General features: G+C 39.1%; 1 protein-coding gene across 4 annotated transcripts in view; it reads left to right on the forward strand.

The window, feature by feature from the left end:
- The window catches only part of DNAJC6 (DnaJ heat shock protein family (Hsp40) member C6), a 144,963-nt gene that overhangs the window by 126,630 nt on the left and 2,417 nt on the right, over nt 1–15,916 (forward strand). For all 4 annotated transcript variants that reach the window (XM_036911318.2, XM_036911320.2, XM_036911317.2 and 1 more), the window contains exons 14-18: nt 3,728–3,796; nt 4,786–4,905; nt 9,995–10,258; nt 12,894–13,036; nt 14,676–14,852. In XM_036911318.2, the coding sequence (XP_036767213.2) occupies nt 3,728–3,796; nt 4,786–4,905; nt 9,995–10,258; nt 12,894–13,036; nt 14,676–14,852 (773 nt within the window). The remainder of the gene's footprint in view (nt 1–3,727; nt 3,797–4,785; nt 4,906–9,994; nt 10,259–12,893; nt 13,037–14,675; nt 14,853–15,916) is intronic.

Consider the following 15,916-nt stretch of genomic DNA (forward strand, 5'->3'; position numbering starts at 1 on the left):
GCGCAGCTGCGCGCAGACAGGGTTCCTGCTTCCTGCCCGGCTGCTATGGAGTTAATCTCCGCTGTTGCTCTGGGCGTGGCCTGGCTCGGGCAGCTACTCCAAAATGGTGGAGTCGCGTTGGAGCAGGAGCTGCTGGGAGGCTATTTATCTCCGTAAGGGGCCTCCCTGCTCCCTGCAGCCCAGGGGTTAGGGTGCCCAGAGCTCCCGGATTCCCTACCTCTGGATTAAGTGACCCGCCCTGCCCCTTTAAGACTTCCAAAAAGCACCCGCCAAAACAAAACAACGCCCACCAAAAAAAAAGAAAAAAAAAATTTTTTAATTAAAAAAAAAAAAGTTTTTAATTAAAAAAAAAAAAAAAAGGTGGTCGTTCATTTTTCTTTATTCTCCGGTGCCAGCCTCAGGCCTCTGCTCACCGGTCTTTCTGCCCTGTTTCCCTAGTATTGGGGTCCCTATCCCTTTAAAACTCCAAAAAAGCGCTTGCCAAAAGAAAACAGCAAAAAAGAAAAAAAAAAATGGTCGCGTGCTTTTCTTATGCCCTCAGTCGCCCAGCCTCCAGTGCCTGCTCACTGTTCTTGCTGCCCTGTTTTCCTAGAATCGAGCGCCCTGCACTCTGGCCCGGATGGCGGGGGCTGGGTGCTCGGCAGTCCTGGGCTCCGTCTTCCTCCCGCTCTGCCTGCTCTTCTCCCGCCGGGAGCTGGGGGGAGGGGCGCTCGGCTCCCGCGGGGCCGGGGCTTGTATCTTACCCCCTTCGCCAGGCGCTGGGTTCTCAGGTGCGGATGTGGTCTGGATATTGTCCTGTGTCCTCTGGTCTTTATTCTAGGAAGGGTTGTCTTTGTTATATTTTCATAGATATATGTTGTTTTGGGAGGAGATTTCCGCTGCTCTACTCACGCCGCCATCTTCTGCCCCTTAGAATTATAGTTATTAAATAACACTTATTATTTAACCAGAATGATAATAAGAAAGTTTAAAGCAAATGTAGAAGGTTACATAGTTAACAACACTTAGCTTAGTCTTTTAAATATTAAGATCTCATTTTCTTAAACACTCAGACAATTCATTAAGACTTTAAGCATAAGAAACTTTTAATAAAACAATTAGAGAACTCTTTGTAATCTTTCAATATTAAGAGTAGACTAACAGTTAAAGAAAACTTTGTCTTTCCAACTGAAAACAAAACTCCAATTTTGCTGTGTACTCGATATCAAGACTCACTTGCTTTAATTTCACATAGCATGACTATATCAACTTTTCTACAAGCTTTCTACAACTTTCTTTTTACATTCGGTGTTCTCCCCCTTTAAATAAATAGCTGTACTTTAGAACAATTACTTTCTTTTACCCTCAACAAAACAAATTTCCATTCTTTATACTTTCTCTTATTAAAACATACATCTTTAGCATACAGAAATATTTTCTTTATTATATTAAGTAGTTTTCATTAGAACTTAAAACTATTTGATACTTTAACTTTCAGTGAACACTGAAAAATAGGCTATGGTAAACTGTTACACTAGCATTCTTCAGATTGATACATTTATGAACATATTTTATCATTTTTAGAAATGTGCCTTATAGCACAATTTCTCATTAAGTACAAAATATGTCTATATAACAGCAAAACTTTAAGAATTTTGGTTACCACAAAAATTCCCAGGCTGTTTGCAGATATATACACTGTTTTACATTAATACAGTATTATTATTAAAAAGTTTATTTGCTACACTTTTTACTTATTTTTAGCAACCATGACAGATTACTTATAAAACTTTTACCAAACATTAGACAAAGTCAAGCTTTTCTTTAAGCATTTTCTTGAAATATTTAACAGGTAACATTAACTTAAATGACTTAAAGTAAACTTTGGCAGCTAATAACTATAAGGACATGTCCATATCAGTTAAGCTTAAATTATCATTAATGCATAATATTTTTTATTAGATTTTCTGGAAATTTTAGAATGCCCAATTTTCACAAGCGCTTGTCTTTAAATCAATTTTATTAATACCCTCCGGAGGTAGAAAATATTTTTTATTTACACACTTAGACACACAAACATACAGACTGAGATATAATGACTACAGTTAGCAACACTTTTCATATAAAAACATATACACAGACAAACTGACAAAGATTTGAGTTTCTAATATTCAATTGCCTTCTTTCTTCTTAGTTTATTTGATTAAAAGTACTTCAGTTTTCATGAATACACTCTAAGGGCAAGCAGTTTACATAACTGGGTTAAGGTTTTGACAGCTTCAGTCCAGGGGGCTTTGTGCTGCGCATCCGCAGCATATGCTTAAGTATCTGTGCAAATAGGACTCGGCTGTTTCCGGCCCCCATGATACTCTCAGAGGTTAAATGATTCACTGTCCCTCACCTGTTTTGTGGGCGCACTGTTATCCCGCGGCGGCTCTCACGTTCTCCTCCGTACTTCAGGTCCCTGTTCGGGCGCCACTTGACGGTGCCTGCCGTCAAAATCGAACAGTCTGAAGGGGAGGCGTGGAGCTGAATATATGTACAACTCACTCTGAGAGGACGCCCCATGATGGGCGCCAGATGTAACGTGTCGCTCATCTTCTTTGGGTGAAATGAGAGAACAAAAAACACAGACAACACCGACAGACAATGGCTGCAGCCCCGATGTGGCGCAGCACTTTTATTTTCATACTGCCTTTCTCGGACTTCAGCTAAGTGCTATACTCATCTTTCTCATCTCAGTGGGGGACAGGCCAGAGCACCTTATTGATTTTCTTAGAAGCTGCCTGGTAAGCAGTGGCAGTGTTTTCACACATCCTCAAGGTCTCCCTGTTTTCAGAGTGAGGAGTCTTGGCTCGTCTTCAAGGACAAGATATGTTTTTGTGGGCAGATAACTTCCAAGGACTGCACCGGTTGTTCTCAAGCTTGTGCTTTCCCATGCTGCGTTCAGACATGGGGGAAGGTGCTTTCCCATTCTGCCTACAAACATGTGAGAAGACAAAGGCTATCCCCAACATTCCTGTGACTTACTTATTTTATAACTGAAAGTTTGTCCCTCTCTATCCCCTTCACCTATTTCACTGATTATCTGTAGCTGAACATTTCTTTTAAATTCCACGTTTAGAACTTTGAGAGGGACCAGAATGATCTATTTTAAAGCCACAGTGAGTTTGTTTTGAATAACAACAGACCCATCTCTGACCACACCATGGTGGATGGTGTACAATCAGTGCTCCGTATGTGTTTTAATTGACTCATGATTCTCAATTCACATCACAGCAGAAAATTTAGAAAAACAAAACATGGTCTAAGTTGACCATGCCTCTTGTACACATGTTAATGTCAACTTAAGGCAAATTGTGTTTAAGTTTTTTTTCACCTTTTCTTATTGCCTTACACTGTGGGACACAAAGATGAGGCAGATAATTCTTGCCCCATGTAATAGAGACAGACAAATGCCCAGTTATAATTCAAAGTGTGGATGTGAGGTAAAATAAAGGTGAGAAAAAGGAACAGACACAAACAGTGTATGGTTTCTACCAACCCTCATGTAAGTAACCGCAGATGAAGGCACAAAAAATGTCAATGTTGCCCATTGTGGGGAGAGCGCAGAAGGAGAGTGACTCACTTGGAACCTTGGTAGGTCATGCAGGCCTTATGGAAAGGATAGCATTTTTCTGTGTGAACTCAGAAAAGTGGGTTCTGAATGATCTTGTCCTGATTTTTTTTTTCTTCTTTCCATTTGCAGCTTCTAGCACACCTGCTGTGAACATTCAACCAGATGTTTCGGGAGGTTGGGACTGGCATGCTAAACCAGGTAAAGGTCAACAGGTTATTTTTGTGCACATTTAACCAACTGCTAAAGTATAACCCTTCACCCAAGTTGAAGTGAGTACTTACAGATTATCATAGCCCATCTATGTAATTTCCTAAAGACACATTCTGGCAGAACTTTCCACATTGCCCTTGATGGCATGATAGTGCAATGTGTTCATGTTATTTAACTTTGTTAAGTCTCATTTGCTGAATATCTGTCATCACTATAGAATTGGAGAAATCTGGGGCTATGTTTAACTTAAACTGCTTAGAAGCCCTTGGATTTTTACAAGTCTGCATGTCAATTTTCTTATTTATAAAACAGGGTTCATAATTTTGTTCCACACAGTTGTGTAAGTTTAACTGAAATAACGTATATGAAATTTTCTGGCCTAGCATAAATTCTGAATAATCTGAATAGTCTTCTTTCTTCTCAAAGGACTTACTTTAGGGCTCAATTTGTCTGTAGTAAATAAGCCTTCTCTGTCATGGCTAATTTGGTATTTCTTGAGATCCATCTTGTGTGATTGAGTTTCCAATGCTGGCCAATTATACACACACATATGCACGCACACACACACATTTCATATGCTCTTACACTAGCTTTCTGAAGCAGATGCTTATTTAACCAATGAGAAAATGTTGAATCTCAGAGAAATTAAGCAATATGCTAAAGTCACTCAGCTAGAAGTGGCAGAGCCAGAATTCAGATCAAGGCCTGACCCCAAATCCCATAGAAAAGAATGAAGTCAGATGACATGAGAAGTAAACACTGGATGTTCACAGGGGTGGCCAGGAAATGACAGGTGCCTTCTCTGTTCACGTCCCTGCTCCAGGCCACTATTCACTTAAGTCAGAGAAACAAGTTCTAGCAAATTCTAACATACCTGCAAATTTGTTGGAGACGAGGAGCAGTAGCTCTGTACTTCTGAATTCCAGAATTCAGCCTCGAACAACTAATTCCTCTTCAATGATCTTTTTTCTTTTCAGGAGGTTTTGGGATGGGAAGCAGGTCAGCTGCCACCAGCCCAACAGGATCCTCTCAGGGCACGCCCACCCACCAGAACAAACCCCAGACTCTGGATCCTTTTGCTGACCTCGGGACACTAGGTACAAACTTAGCAGGTTAAGATATAAATAACATTTACATCTGGCTACAGAGCTTCAGATCTAAGTCTTTGGTGTTACAATAAGCTGGTATTGTCCTTATCTGGGACCTAAAGGAGTGTGTATTCTTAAGCTATACACAAAAACCTGGGACTGGCTTTACTAAAATGGAAACAGGCATCAAATGTTGGATTGGAATTAACCCCTATTAATCCAGTTCTCCAATACCTAATTTAGGATTAGTGGCATGAATAAAGTTAGAACTTCCAGGAGCAAACAACAGAGTCTGACTGCAGCAAAAGTAATGAAGGTGTAGCAAAATACCAAGAGACGAGGCTGGTCAGATAGATTTGTGCTTCATGGAACCAGCTGCACACGGGCCTTCCTGTGATGTTAACAGTGAGATCCTCACACTGTTACCCCTCTTCTCCCCTTTGACTACAGTGCTCTCTGGTCAGTTTATAAAATTCCATATAGAAAATGGACTCTCTGCATAATATTTCCGAAGTGTTTTTCATCATATGTTAATCACTGTAAATGTTCCATAAGCAGGTAATTTTGAAAATACGAGGTTCAGTGGACTTTTCTTACTACAAAAATTTCTGAGAATCAGTGTTCAAGGTGATGCTCCTCAAAAGGGATACAGTTCTAGGGTTCTCAAACTATTTCACCAAGGAACATTTTTTTTAAAGAGTAGTTCATTGGGCTAGCATTTCCTGATACTTTTCCTTCTTCCTTTTCCCATCCTCCTCTGAGCCATGCAGAGTTGTGAAATAAGGGTGGGGTAGGCCTTCTTTCGTTTTTCTTTTTTCTTTTCTGTTCCTTCTTTGTATCTTAATGTAAGTTTCAAATCTTAAAATAACATCAGGTGAAGTTCTCTTCAAATAAAATCTCATTCACTATTCATTTTTTTATCCATTTTTTTCATCCCACAACTATTTACTAAGTGCCTTCTAGGAGCTAACTGTGTTTAATAAAAACCAACCAAACAAACAAAACTAAAACTAAATTCCTCCCTTCCTAATGCTTAGATTCTAGGAAGGGAAACAAGCAGTAAATGAATAAATACATAATGTAATTCAAATAATAAAAATAGCAATGTTTACTGAGGGCTCTGTTATATGCCAGGCACTGTTATAAAAACTTTACATAAATCATTTCATTTAGTCTTCCCAAGAAGCTTTCGAAGCAAGGACTGCTATCCTTACTTTGCAGATGAGGAAACTGGGACACAAAGCAACATGCTCAAGTCACAAGGTTTCAGCACCATGAGGTCTGGTTCTGGGGCCTGCCTCACCCCCAGGCTAAGTGCTATAGAAAAAAGTAAGGCAGAGAAGGGAGGGTGAGTGACGGATGGTTGGGGTGTTATTTTAGATACCAAGGAATAGATAAGACCTCTCTGAACATATGACCTCTATAGGAAGTTCTTTTTTAAAATCTAACATCATGTTTTATATTTAGCTGCTATGTCTTTTTAGATACCTTTAATCTAAAATTATTCCCCAGCTTTTCTTTGTCTTTCATGAAATTGATGTTTCAAAGGTACAGGCCAGTTGAGAAAGTCTCAGTTTGGGTTTGATGTTAACTTTGGTCCCTTGGATAAATAAGTTGGTGTCTGCCAGGTTTCTTCATTTTGAAGTTATCATTTTTGCTTTTGTAATTGATGAGCAATATGGAGGAGATTATTTGAGACTATCCTATTTTAAGTAGTTCTATTTGAGAGTATCCTTTTTTTGATCTGGCTTTTATTCACAGATTTTGACCCTCATTAATGATTCTTGCCTGAAGCAGTTATTGCTGTGATGTTTGCAAAAATCATGGTTTTCTGATTCTGTCCTTCTTTCTACATATATTAATTGGCACTTCACTGTAAGGAAGAATATCTGTCTCTTTCTCTGTCATCAGAATGGACTAATGGATTCCTTATTGAGTCAGTGGGTTATCATCCATTACTGTCATTATTTCCTTGAATGTTCACATTAGTCAGATTTGGTTTGTGAAAGCTCCTTTGTTCTAGCTGCTGTCCTTTTACTTGAGTCCATCATTTTTTGAGAACTTTCTTTCTTTATGGTACAGCAATGTATTTCAGGCTTGTCTTGAAATTTTTACACTCTAGTCCTGGCATCAGTCAATCTCCAAGGAATCTTCATTCCTTTTTTAAGGGAATGGTATTTAAGAAGACAAAATCTGTGTGCTAAGTGTGTTCATTGGTACTGGGGTGGGTATCACTGCTCTGCCTTTCAGGAAATAGAGATAGGAGATGAGTGGGTACGTCTGTATATGTGATTCCATCCAGTCCCAAAGGGCTCTTCCTTGCTTTCCCCTATTGCATGTGTGTATCTTCCATTGCCCTGGGTCACAACATCAATATATAACAACAAAAATAGTTTCAGAGTAGCTACACCCATATCACTAGAACAAACCTACCAGGAGTTTGAGTTCTTTGTTGTTTTCGAAATCAAGTAATTTTACAATTGCTGAGGAACCTGGTTTCCTAAATTTCCCTGTTTTTCAGGTTACAAGTCACATAACTTAGGAACATTAAATAATTTTGCAAAAGCCACACAGTGAACAGGAACCATCAAGGGCTATAAGCCAGATTTTTTACTTCTAGTCAATTGCCTTGAGAGTAAAAATTAAGCTTCCAAATTGCATAGCTGCAATTCAGAAAAGACAAAAGACCGTTGTGTTCTTCACTGTAAAGTATTTCCACATTGAACAATTCTGATACAAACACCAACGCCGTAGATATTCTGATCTAATTGGTCTGACTGTGGCTTGAGTATGTTGAGTTTTAAAAGCTCCCGAGGTGATTCCAGTGCACAACCAAGACTGACAACCACTACTTTAGCTTTTAATGAGGAGAGCAGTGGCCTCTGGGTTTATCTGCTGCTTTGTATTTCTGTCAGTTCTCTGCTTCAGTAGCATTAAAAATTAGAACTGCTGAGCATGGGTAGAAAACATTATGTATGAGTAGACATCAGAAAGTCCTACAATGTTGATGAGCCCCTTGAGAGCAGGGTCAGCATCTGCCTTTTTACCACTGTGTCTGCAGCTTAGCATGTGAAAGATGCCCAATAGTGCTTCAGAAATGAATGAACAATGACAGCATGATGGGAATATGGAAGCTTTTCTTTAATTTTTAGGCTTTCCCATGTTTACTAAGTTTTAAAATAATAAACATATAAGTAAATACATTCAGAAGAAGATAGTAAGCATCCTTAAGATATAAAATAAAATCCCAGTGCAGAACAAATACCTAGCCTAAAGTGTATGTTGACATGCCATTGGCGGGAGGGCTGGACTCATGTAGAGAGGCTTCATGCTCTGAGTTACAGATGGCAGGGCAGTGCCAAGCTTCAGAGTATGAATTCTGTCATTGCCTTTTCCTATTACCATTTATTGAGCCCTTATGATGTACCAGTATGTATTAGGCATATGAACTTGCTTTACTTTATAGTATTCAATGCCTCTTAATTCAGTTAAGTCAGGGTTTGTGAAGCACTTTCTTAGAACCATTGTGTCTTTATGGTATACCTGTAATATAGATGTAGTTTTGATTTTATAGGTGAGGGAACTGAGGCTCAAGGAGGAAGTTTTTCACTGAGCTTCAGAAGAGCAAGGATTCTCTATAGACTGTTTTCAGCTATATTCCCAGTACCCAACACCATATCTGGTACATAGTAGGTACTCAACAAATACTGATGAAGGAATGAATGAATAAATGCATGCAAAAAGAAATGCATAATTGAGTGACAGAATTGAGACTCAATCTCAGATTGTTCCAAGTCCAATGGCCACAATTCAACATGCCTGGGTGGAAAGAAAAGAGGGATCCCATATCAGAATAGAGGGAAAGTATTTATAGAAAGAAGAGACACTAAGTAAGGGATGAATTGTACTGAAAGCTCAGAGATTTGGGGAAGAATTAGGATTATGGGTGTAGCAAATGAGCGTGACATTGGAGGTAGGATACCTATGGTCAACTTTTAGCTCCATTAACTAGCTGTGTGATCAAGGGCACATTAAACTTCTCTGAGCCTTGATAACCTCATCTTTAAAATGGATCCAATAATACTGCCTACTTCCTAATAGTGTTGTGTAGACTGAAGGAAGTAACATACATAAACATACTTTGTAAACTCTAAAGTATGTAAAACATACATAAACATACTTTGTAAACTCATGTAGAGCATGAAACATACTTTGTAAAGAGCTATATTGATGTTAGTTATTTTATTATCACTGTTACCTTGGATTTGGTGCATGAAAGATCACCACATTTCAGTTTCCCATTTTACCTATTTAAACACAAGTCACAACTGGTCTTCATATTTTGGAAACAGCCCAGCATGTATGCAGTGAGAACTTAAAAGTTAGGAGATTACAGAATCAGGATTCTGCTTAAATTGCTGGCACAAACTAATATCATTTTTCAAGCTTGAATAAGATCTTTTGCCATGTTCAAAGTTGTCAGCGTGTTGGCTGTGTTTACTGTCCTGCAGTGAAATGCAAGTAGTGTGAAATTGAAACCTGTTTATGAAATTTCAAAACATCTTTGTTTATTCTTGGGCAATAACCATGCTTGTACTTATAACAAACAATGATTAATCTGATCACTGAAATTTAAGGAGACCTTAATGAGTGAATGTATTTTGTTTTATTCTTGTTTTTGTCAATTGATAGTTTTTACTCCAGTGAAGCAGTACAATCGGCTTAGACTGTAGGAAGGAGGGGTAGGATGGCGTGGTGGGAAGAGCCAGGGCTCTTCTGGCATGGAGTCAAAGACTTGGATTTGAGTCCCACTTCTGCCACTTGCTTGCGGTGTGACTTTGAGAAAATTACTTAACTGCTCTGAGCTGCAGTTTGCTCTTCTAAAGAAATAAAATGGGGCTATTAATATACACCAAAAAATGTCACTGTGGGAGTCAAGGGAAATATATACCTGCAGTTTCTTTAACTGTCAAGAAGGTTAATTGTGCTGTCAGTCAAGGCAATTTTCACCAAAGTTACCGCAAATAATACCGTGGGAAACAAAAGTTAGAAGCTACTCAAAAGAGCATGACCTTCTTTCTCCCTTTTCTTCCTGTAGGTAGTTCTTCATTTGCCAGCAAACCCTCCACACCAACTGGATTGGGTGGAGGCTTTCCACCTCTCAGCTCACCACAGAAAGCATCTCCCCAGCCTATGGGTGGAGGATGGCAGCAGGCAGGTGGCTACAACTGGCAACAGACACAGTCTAAGCCACAGCCCAGCATGCCCCACTCCTCTCCCCAGAACCGACCCAACTACAATGTCAGCTTCTCAGCCATGCCTGGGGGGCAGAATGAACGTGGGAAAGGACCAACTAATTTGGGTAAGGATGATGATACAGAGCCTGGCTCTAAGGAGGCCTGTGTTGTCATACTGCCTGTATGTATGTATGTCCAAAGAAAGAGACAGAAAACAATTCCAGTGGTTTCTGAGTCCATCTTATAGTTGTAGAGACACAAAAGATCCCTCACTCCAACACTGCCTGGAGCACCTGGGTTTACCCACTTCTGTCACTTGTCTATAGTTTGTGACTGCTGGCTCTCCTGTCTGTCTTTCCTCACACCTAGACAGACGGAGGGCAGGGGCTCTGTCTTGTTTGCCACATTGCGCCGAGCCCAGAGCGTGGCACACTGTGGGCACTCTGGCTCCCGAATGGACGTGGTAGAGGGGTGCATGGAGCTGGAAGCTGTAGTTTCTTTGGAAGAGAGGGTAGAGGAGAAGGGTTGAGAGCCTTTCAAGCACGGCATTCATGTTTGCCCTTGGATCCCGGTTAGAGGAGCTTATGTCTCAGATGTTTGCATGTGCTCTGGTTCTCTGGTTCGTGGATGTCCCTGAGATCACTGGGTTTTCTCTGTTACTGAGAATATTTTCTTTTTCTCTATTCTGAAAAGAAAGTTAAAAGAACACAAAATGGGCAACAGCTAAAGCTGGAGGATATTCCAGATGGGATTTTTTTTTTTGAATGGGAGTCTTGATAATAAGTAAAAAATAATATATTTGGCATAGCAGAGATGGTTAAATTTGCATTTGTTAAATGGCCTGTTAAGATATATTTTATATTTCAGTTGATTTGATCATACCTAAGAATGTATAGGGACATGATGAGGAAATAGGACTTTCTTTCTCTGGAATATGGAAAGAAAATTCTGCTTTTTTCTAGGGCTTAGTATATGTCAGGTACTGTTTTAAGCCATCTCATGTATTACTGCACATAATCTTCACATTATCACCATGCTGTAGATAAAGAACCTGTGACAAAGATCAATAATTTCCTAAGTCCATACAGCTTTTAAGTGACAGAGCCAGGATTTGAACCCAGGCAATCTGGCTCTACAATCCCTGTTCTTATTTATTTATTTATTCATTTATTTTTAAATTATGGTATCATTAATATACAATCACATGAGTAACATTGTGGTTACTAGATTTCCCCCATTATTAAGTCCCCACCACATAACCTGTTACAGTCACTGTCCATCAGCGTAATAAGATGCTATAGAGTCACTACTTGTCTTCTCTGTGCTATACTGCCTTCCCTGTGCTCCCCCCTACATTATATGTGCTACTCATAATGCCCCTTAATCCCCTTATCCCTCCCTTCCCACCCATCCTCCCCAGTCCCTTTCCGTTTGGTAACTGTTAGTCCATTCTTGGGTTCTGTGAGTCTGCTGCTGTTTTGTTCCTTCAGTTTTTGCTTTGTTGTTATACTCCACAGATGAGTGAAATCATTTGGTACTTATCTTTCTCTGCCTGGCTTATTTCACTGAGCATAATACCTTCTAGCTCCATTCATGTTGCACAATCCCTGTTCTTAACTGCCACACTCTACTGGGTATGACATGGGTGCCTTCTCACAAACTAACATAGTAGGGGTACTTTTGTTGGGAATATTTAGTATTTTCCTTGGTTATTAGTGGGCATTCCTTGGACAATTCCATAAAGTCATGTGGCTTATTTTTTTGTTGTTTTGAGCTCCATTTTTTGTTTTGAGTAGATATGGGTGTTTTCAATTAGCACATATTTAATGGGGCATTTGCAGTGTAGAAAAACATTGGAGATTATGGCAGAGAACAAGACAGAAAATATCTCTAGCCCCAGAGTATGTACATTTTAGCGTGTACATGTGCAAGTGTGTGTTCAGAATGCCTCACAGTAGAGATGACAAATGGAGTTCAGTTCAGACACCAACTTTGGTTGATGGGCATTCACTACATGGACTGCTGTGTTTTGGTTCTGTTTTGTTTTAACTTAACAAACATTTAAATAGGCACTATTCAACCCACTTTAAAACATTAACATATCAATTCTTACAACTAATAGGCAAATAATACTGTTAATGCCATTCCCATTTTGCAGATGAGGAAATTGAGGCATGGAGATAATAAGTAACTTGCCCTAGGGTTGCATTGCTATTAAGTAGCAGAGCTATAATTCAAACTTGGGGATTCTGGTTCTCTACCCCCATGCTAGGCTGCTCTCCAAACATTGGAAAGATTGTGAGGGCATAACTAGACTTGGAGAAAAAGAGCCCTATGATGGCCTAAAACTGGCAGCTGAAAAGTGGTGGCATCCATGGATTTCAAGTACTAGACTCAGATCATAGTCCCATCACTGATACTAACTAGTTACATGAGCAGGGTCGGGGGCAGGGGGCAGCATTATGAGTACTGTCATCTATAAATAGATGGTACAGTAGAGACAGTATTACAGAATTGGATTTAGTCTAATGATCTAGCCCATAGCTTTTGCCATGGACACGGTATATGATTCTGAAGACTTAACTTTCCTCATCTGTCAAATAGACATGACAGTCTCATACCCTACTCACAGGGTAAGTGTGAGGATTAAGGGAATGAATACATGAAAAGTCTTTGAAGACTCTAAGTGTTACAAGATAATGATATAATATTATGTTTAAGAGTTAAAACTAAAGTTATTTTTCAAAAATTATATTGCAGAAGGGAAACAAAAAGCAGCTGACTTTGAAGACCTACTTTCTGGTCAAGGTTTCAATGCCCACAAGGACAAAAAGGGGCCTCGAACAATAGCTGAGATGAGAAAGGAGGAAATGGCTAAGGAAATGGATCCTGAGAAATTAAAGGTAAGTGAGCACCTACCCCAGTGGGATTATCCTATATGACAAAGGCATGTGACAAGGTCATGTGTGTGGAGCCATCAGCACTCCTGGTGCCTGGCTTTCTCACTGTAGCCCTCCACTTTTAGCCAGAGCCCATCTACCTTTATTTGTTTCTGATTCTGGAAGTCTAGGTAAGATGTGATTTAGGGAAAAAGAATGTTTCTCCATTTTTTTTTAAGTTTGCAAACCAGCTAATCTAGCTCCTTTTTTTGATAGATGTTGAAATAGATGTTATTTCATGAAAGATAAGGTTATTGTATGGACAGATGGACCCAGGTTAGCTTGGAAGCAAAATGGTGGTTGTGTTGATGAATTGTGTGAGACGGTGAGATACTTTGTAAAGATCAAGAGAATTATAATCCTCTTCACAGAAGGACAGGTTGAATTCCTGCATGACAAAATACTAAATATGTTGACACTGTAACTGACTGGAAGATGAATGTCTAGTCTGTTACTACATTAAAACATTCCCCAAATCAGGACTAGCACAGCCAGGCAATCTTACACATTTTGAAAATATTAAATATAACATATTTCCAGACAGAGTCAAACATTCATTAAAGACGTATAGCTTCTTTGATACCTTTTTGAGGATAATATATAGATTCTTTGATATCTTTTTTAGTACAATACAGGATCCTCTGTTTGCATGTATTTTTCACTTTATATAACGTCCAGAGACTTTCCTTCCAAAAACTTTGTGCTCCATCTAGATAAACTTTGCTCATTAGGCAAACTCTTGACAGTTTTCTATAAAAAAAAGTAATTTATGTCTTTTAAACCATGCTAGGCTATTTAGTTAGTACCGGTTATTTAATTCTTTGGGAGAAGAGGCATCATTAACCTTGACAAAACCATTCACTCACCAGCAAATACGCGCTGAGCTCCTATGATGTGCCACATGTTGATGCATTACTACAAACCCTTCAATTTAATGCCCTCACTTGTTCTAACTATGAAGATACAAACTATGAATGCCTATAGCTTGAATGAAAGACTAAGTGGATTAAATCGTTTAACAATTTTTGAACTTTTTAATTTTTAGCTCCATTTTGAGCTAGGTAAGTTATATATGGTTCCTGAGATATAGTGATATATAAGAAACAGTGCCATTCTTCAAATAGCTCTGCCTAAAGTCAGGGAAAGACAAACACACAGGCAATTATAATAAAGTGTGGCACATGTTATGATAGCAACACGTTTAAGTAGCCCAGAAAAATTTGTTCCTTTTTTTCAAGGGATATTTAGTGTCTGTGTACTGACATTATACTAGACAGGGGCAGACAGCAGAGACCAAACTTGATGTGGTGTGTGTCCTTATGGAGTTTTGCTTTAGGAATGAGTAATTAATGCTGGGGTGGGGAGAGAGGGAGAAATTCAAACTCAAAGATGAACACTATAAAATTCCAGAGCAGGCTTTTGAAGGGTGATGAAGAGTTAAACAGCTGGAGGTGAAAGAGCATTCCAGGTAAAGGAAACAGCTTGGAGTAGGTAGGGAGCCCCACATGCTCCATGTTGCTGGAGTGGAAGGGTTTCCAGAGTCCTGGGGGAGACCGTCTGGAATCGAAAACATTTGAATGTTTTAATTTCCATCCATGTACAGATTCTGGAATGGATTGAAGGCAAAGAGAGAAATATCAGAGCACTTCTGTCCACGATGCACACTGTGCTGTGGGCTGGGGAGACCAAGTGGAAACCAGTCGGCATGGCAGACCTGGTCACACCAGAGCAGGTGAAGAAGGTGTACAGGAAGGCTGTGCTGGTGGTGCACCCAGATAAAGTGAGTGTAACTGGCCGTATTGGATCGCTTGTCTGGTCCTCATTTCATTAGTTTATGAACGTGTATTAAAACATCATACTTTCAATTTGCTGGATATTAGGCTGTTTATGTGATAATGTCAATTCTGTTGGATAAAATCAGGTATATAAACAAATAGTTATACTTAATAAAGTGGAAGAAAAGAAATCAAACTACATACTGCAAATAACAAAATGGGGGCTTTATCTAGAGTGGTGTATGATTCACCACTAATTTTTAGAGATCAGAAGTAAATTGTGTCCTGACTTATAATAGTAGGGATGGGCTAAGAACCCACTTTTTTCTCCTAGAGAGATAACAGCAATATATTTAGCCAGGATTGTCATGAAAAAGCTTTAGAATGTAGATGGCAAAATTAGTGAGAATTAACAAAATAACTGAAATGGAACTAAATGCATGACTATATTGTTTATGCCAGTTTATGTTTTCATTGAAGTTTATACACATATACGTGTTCTACATTGTCAGAAACTTCAGCTATTGTATGGCCCAGTTGACATCATAATACATAGAAAACTCTCAACAGGAGTGAGTTGTCTTGCTGTGATGTGGACTATGCCAGTCCTATGATGTTGAGATTATGATTCAAACTTAGGAACACACACTTGAATTTGATGTATTTGATTTTCATCTCTCGCCACTTTTTGTGGCTAATATGAATAGAAAAACTAATGAGAAACACTGCATTTCAATGAATTGAAAGAGAAAGAGAACTAGGAGTCCAGAAAAATCCACAAACTGTATACCTAGGTTATGGGTCTCCAAGAACTTAACTCTTTTTAGAAATGGAAAAATGGCAGTTTAGAATACAGACAATCAATTGGGGATAGGCTGTCATGAGCCTTTCTCATTTGGTAGATACTTTTGGAGAATGGATACATCTCTTGCTGCCTAATAAGTTCTCATTTTTCTACCTATTGACTGATTAGTACAACCATATGTGAATTTCTAAGGAAAGGGAGTTTTGAGGAGGTCATAGTAATCAGGTTCACATATATTGGGCTGTAAAAAGAATAATTACCTAA

The sequence above is a fragment of the Manis pentadactyla genome, chromosome 4, assembly GCF_030020395.1.
Source record: "Manis pentadactyla isolate mManPen7 chromosome 4, mManPen7.hap1, whole genome shotgun sequence".
In the NCBI taxonomy this organism is placed as follows: domain Eukaryota; kingdom Metazoa; phylum Chordata; class Mammalia; order Pholidota; family Manidae; genus Manis; species Manis pentadactyla.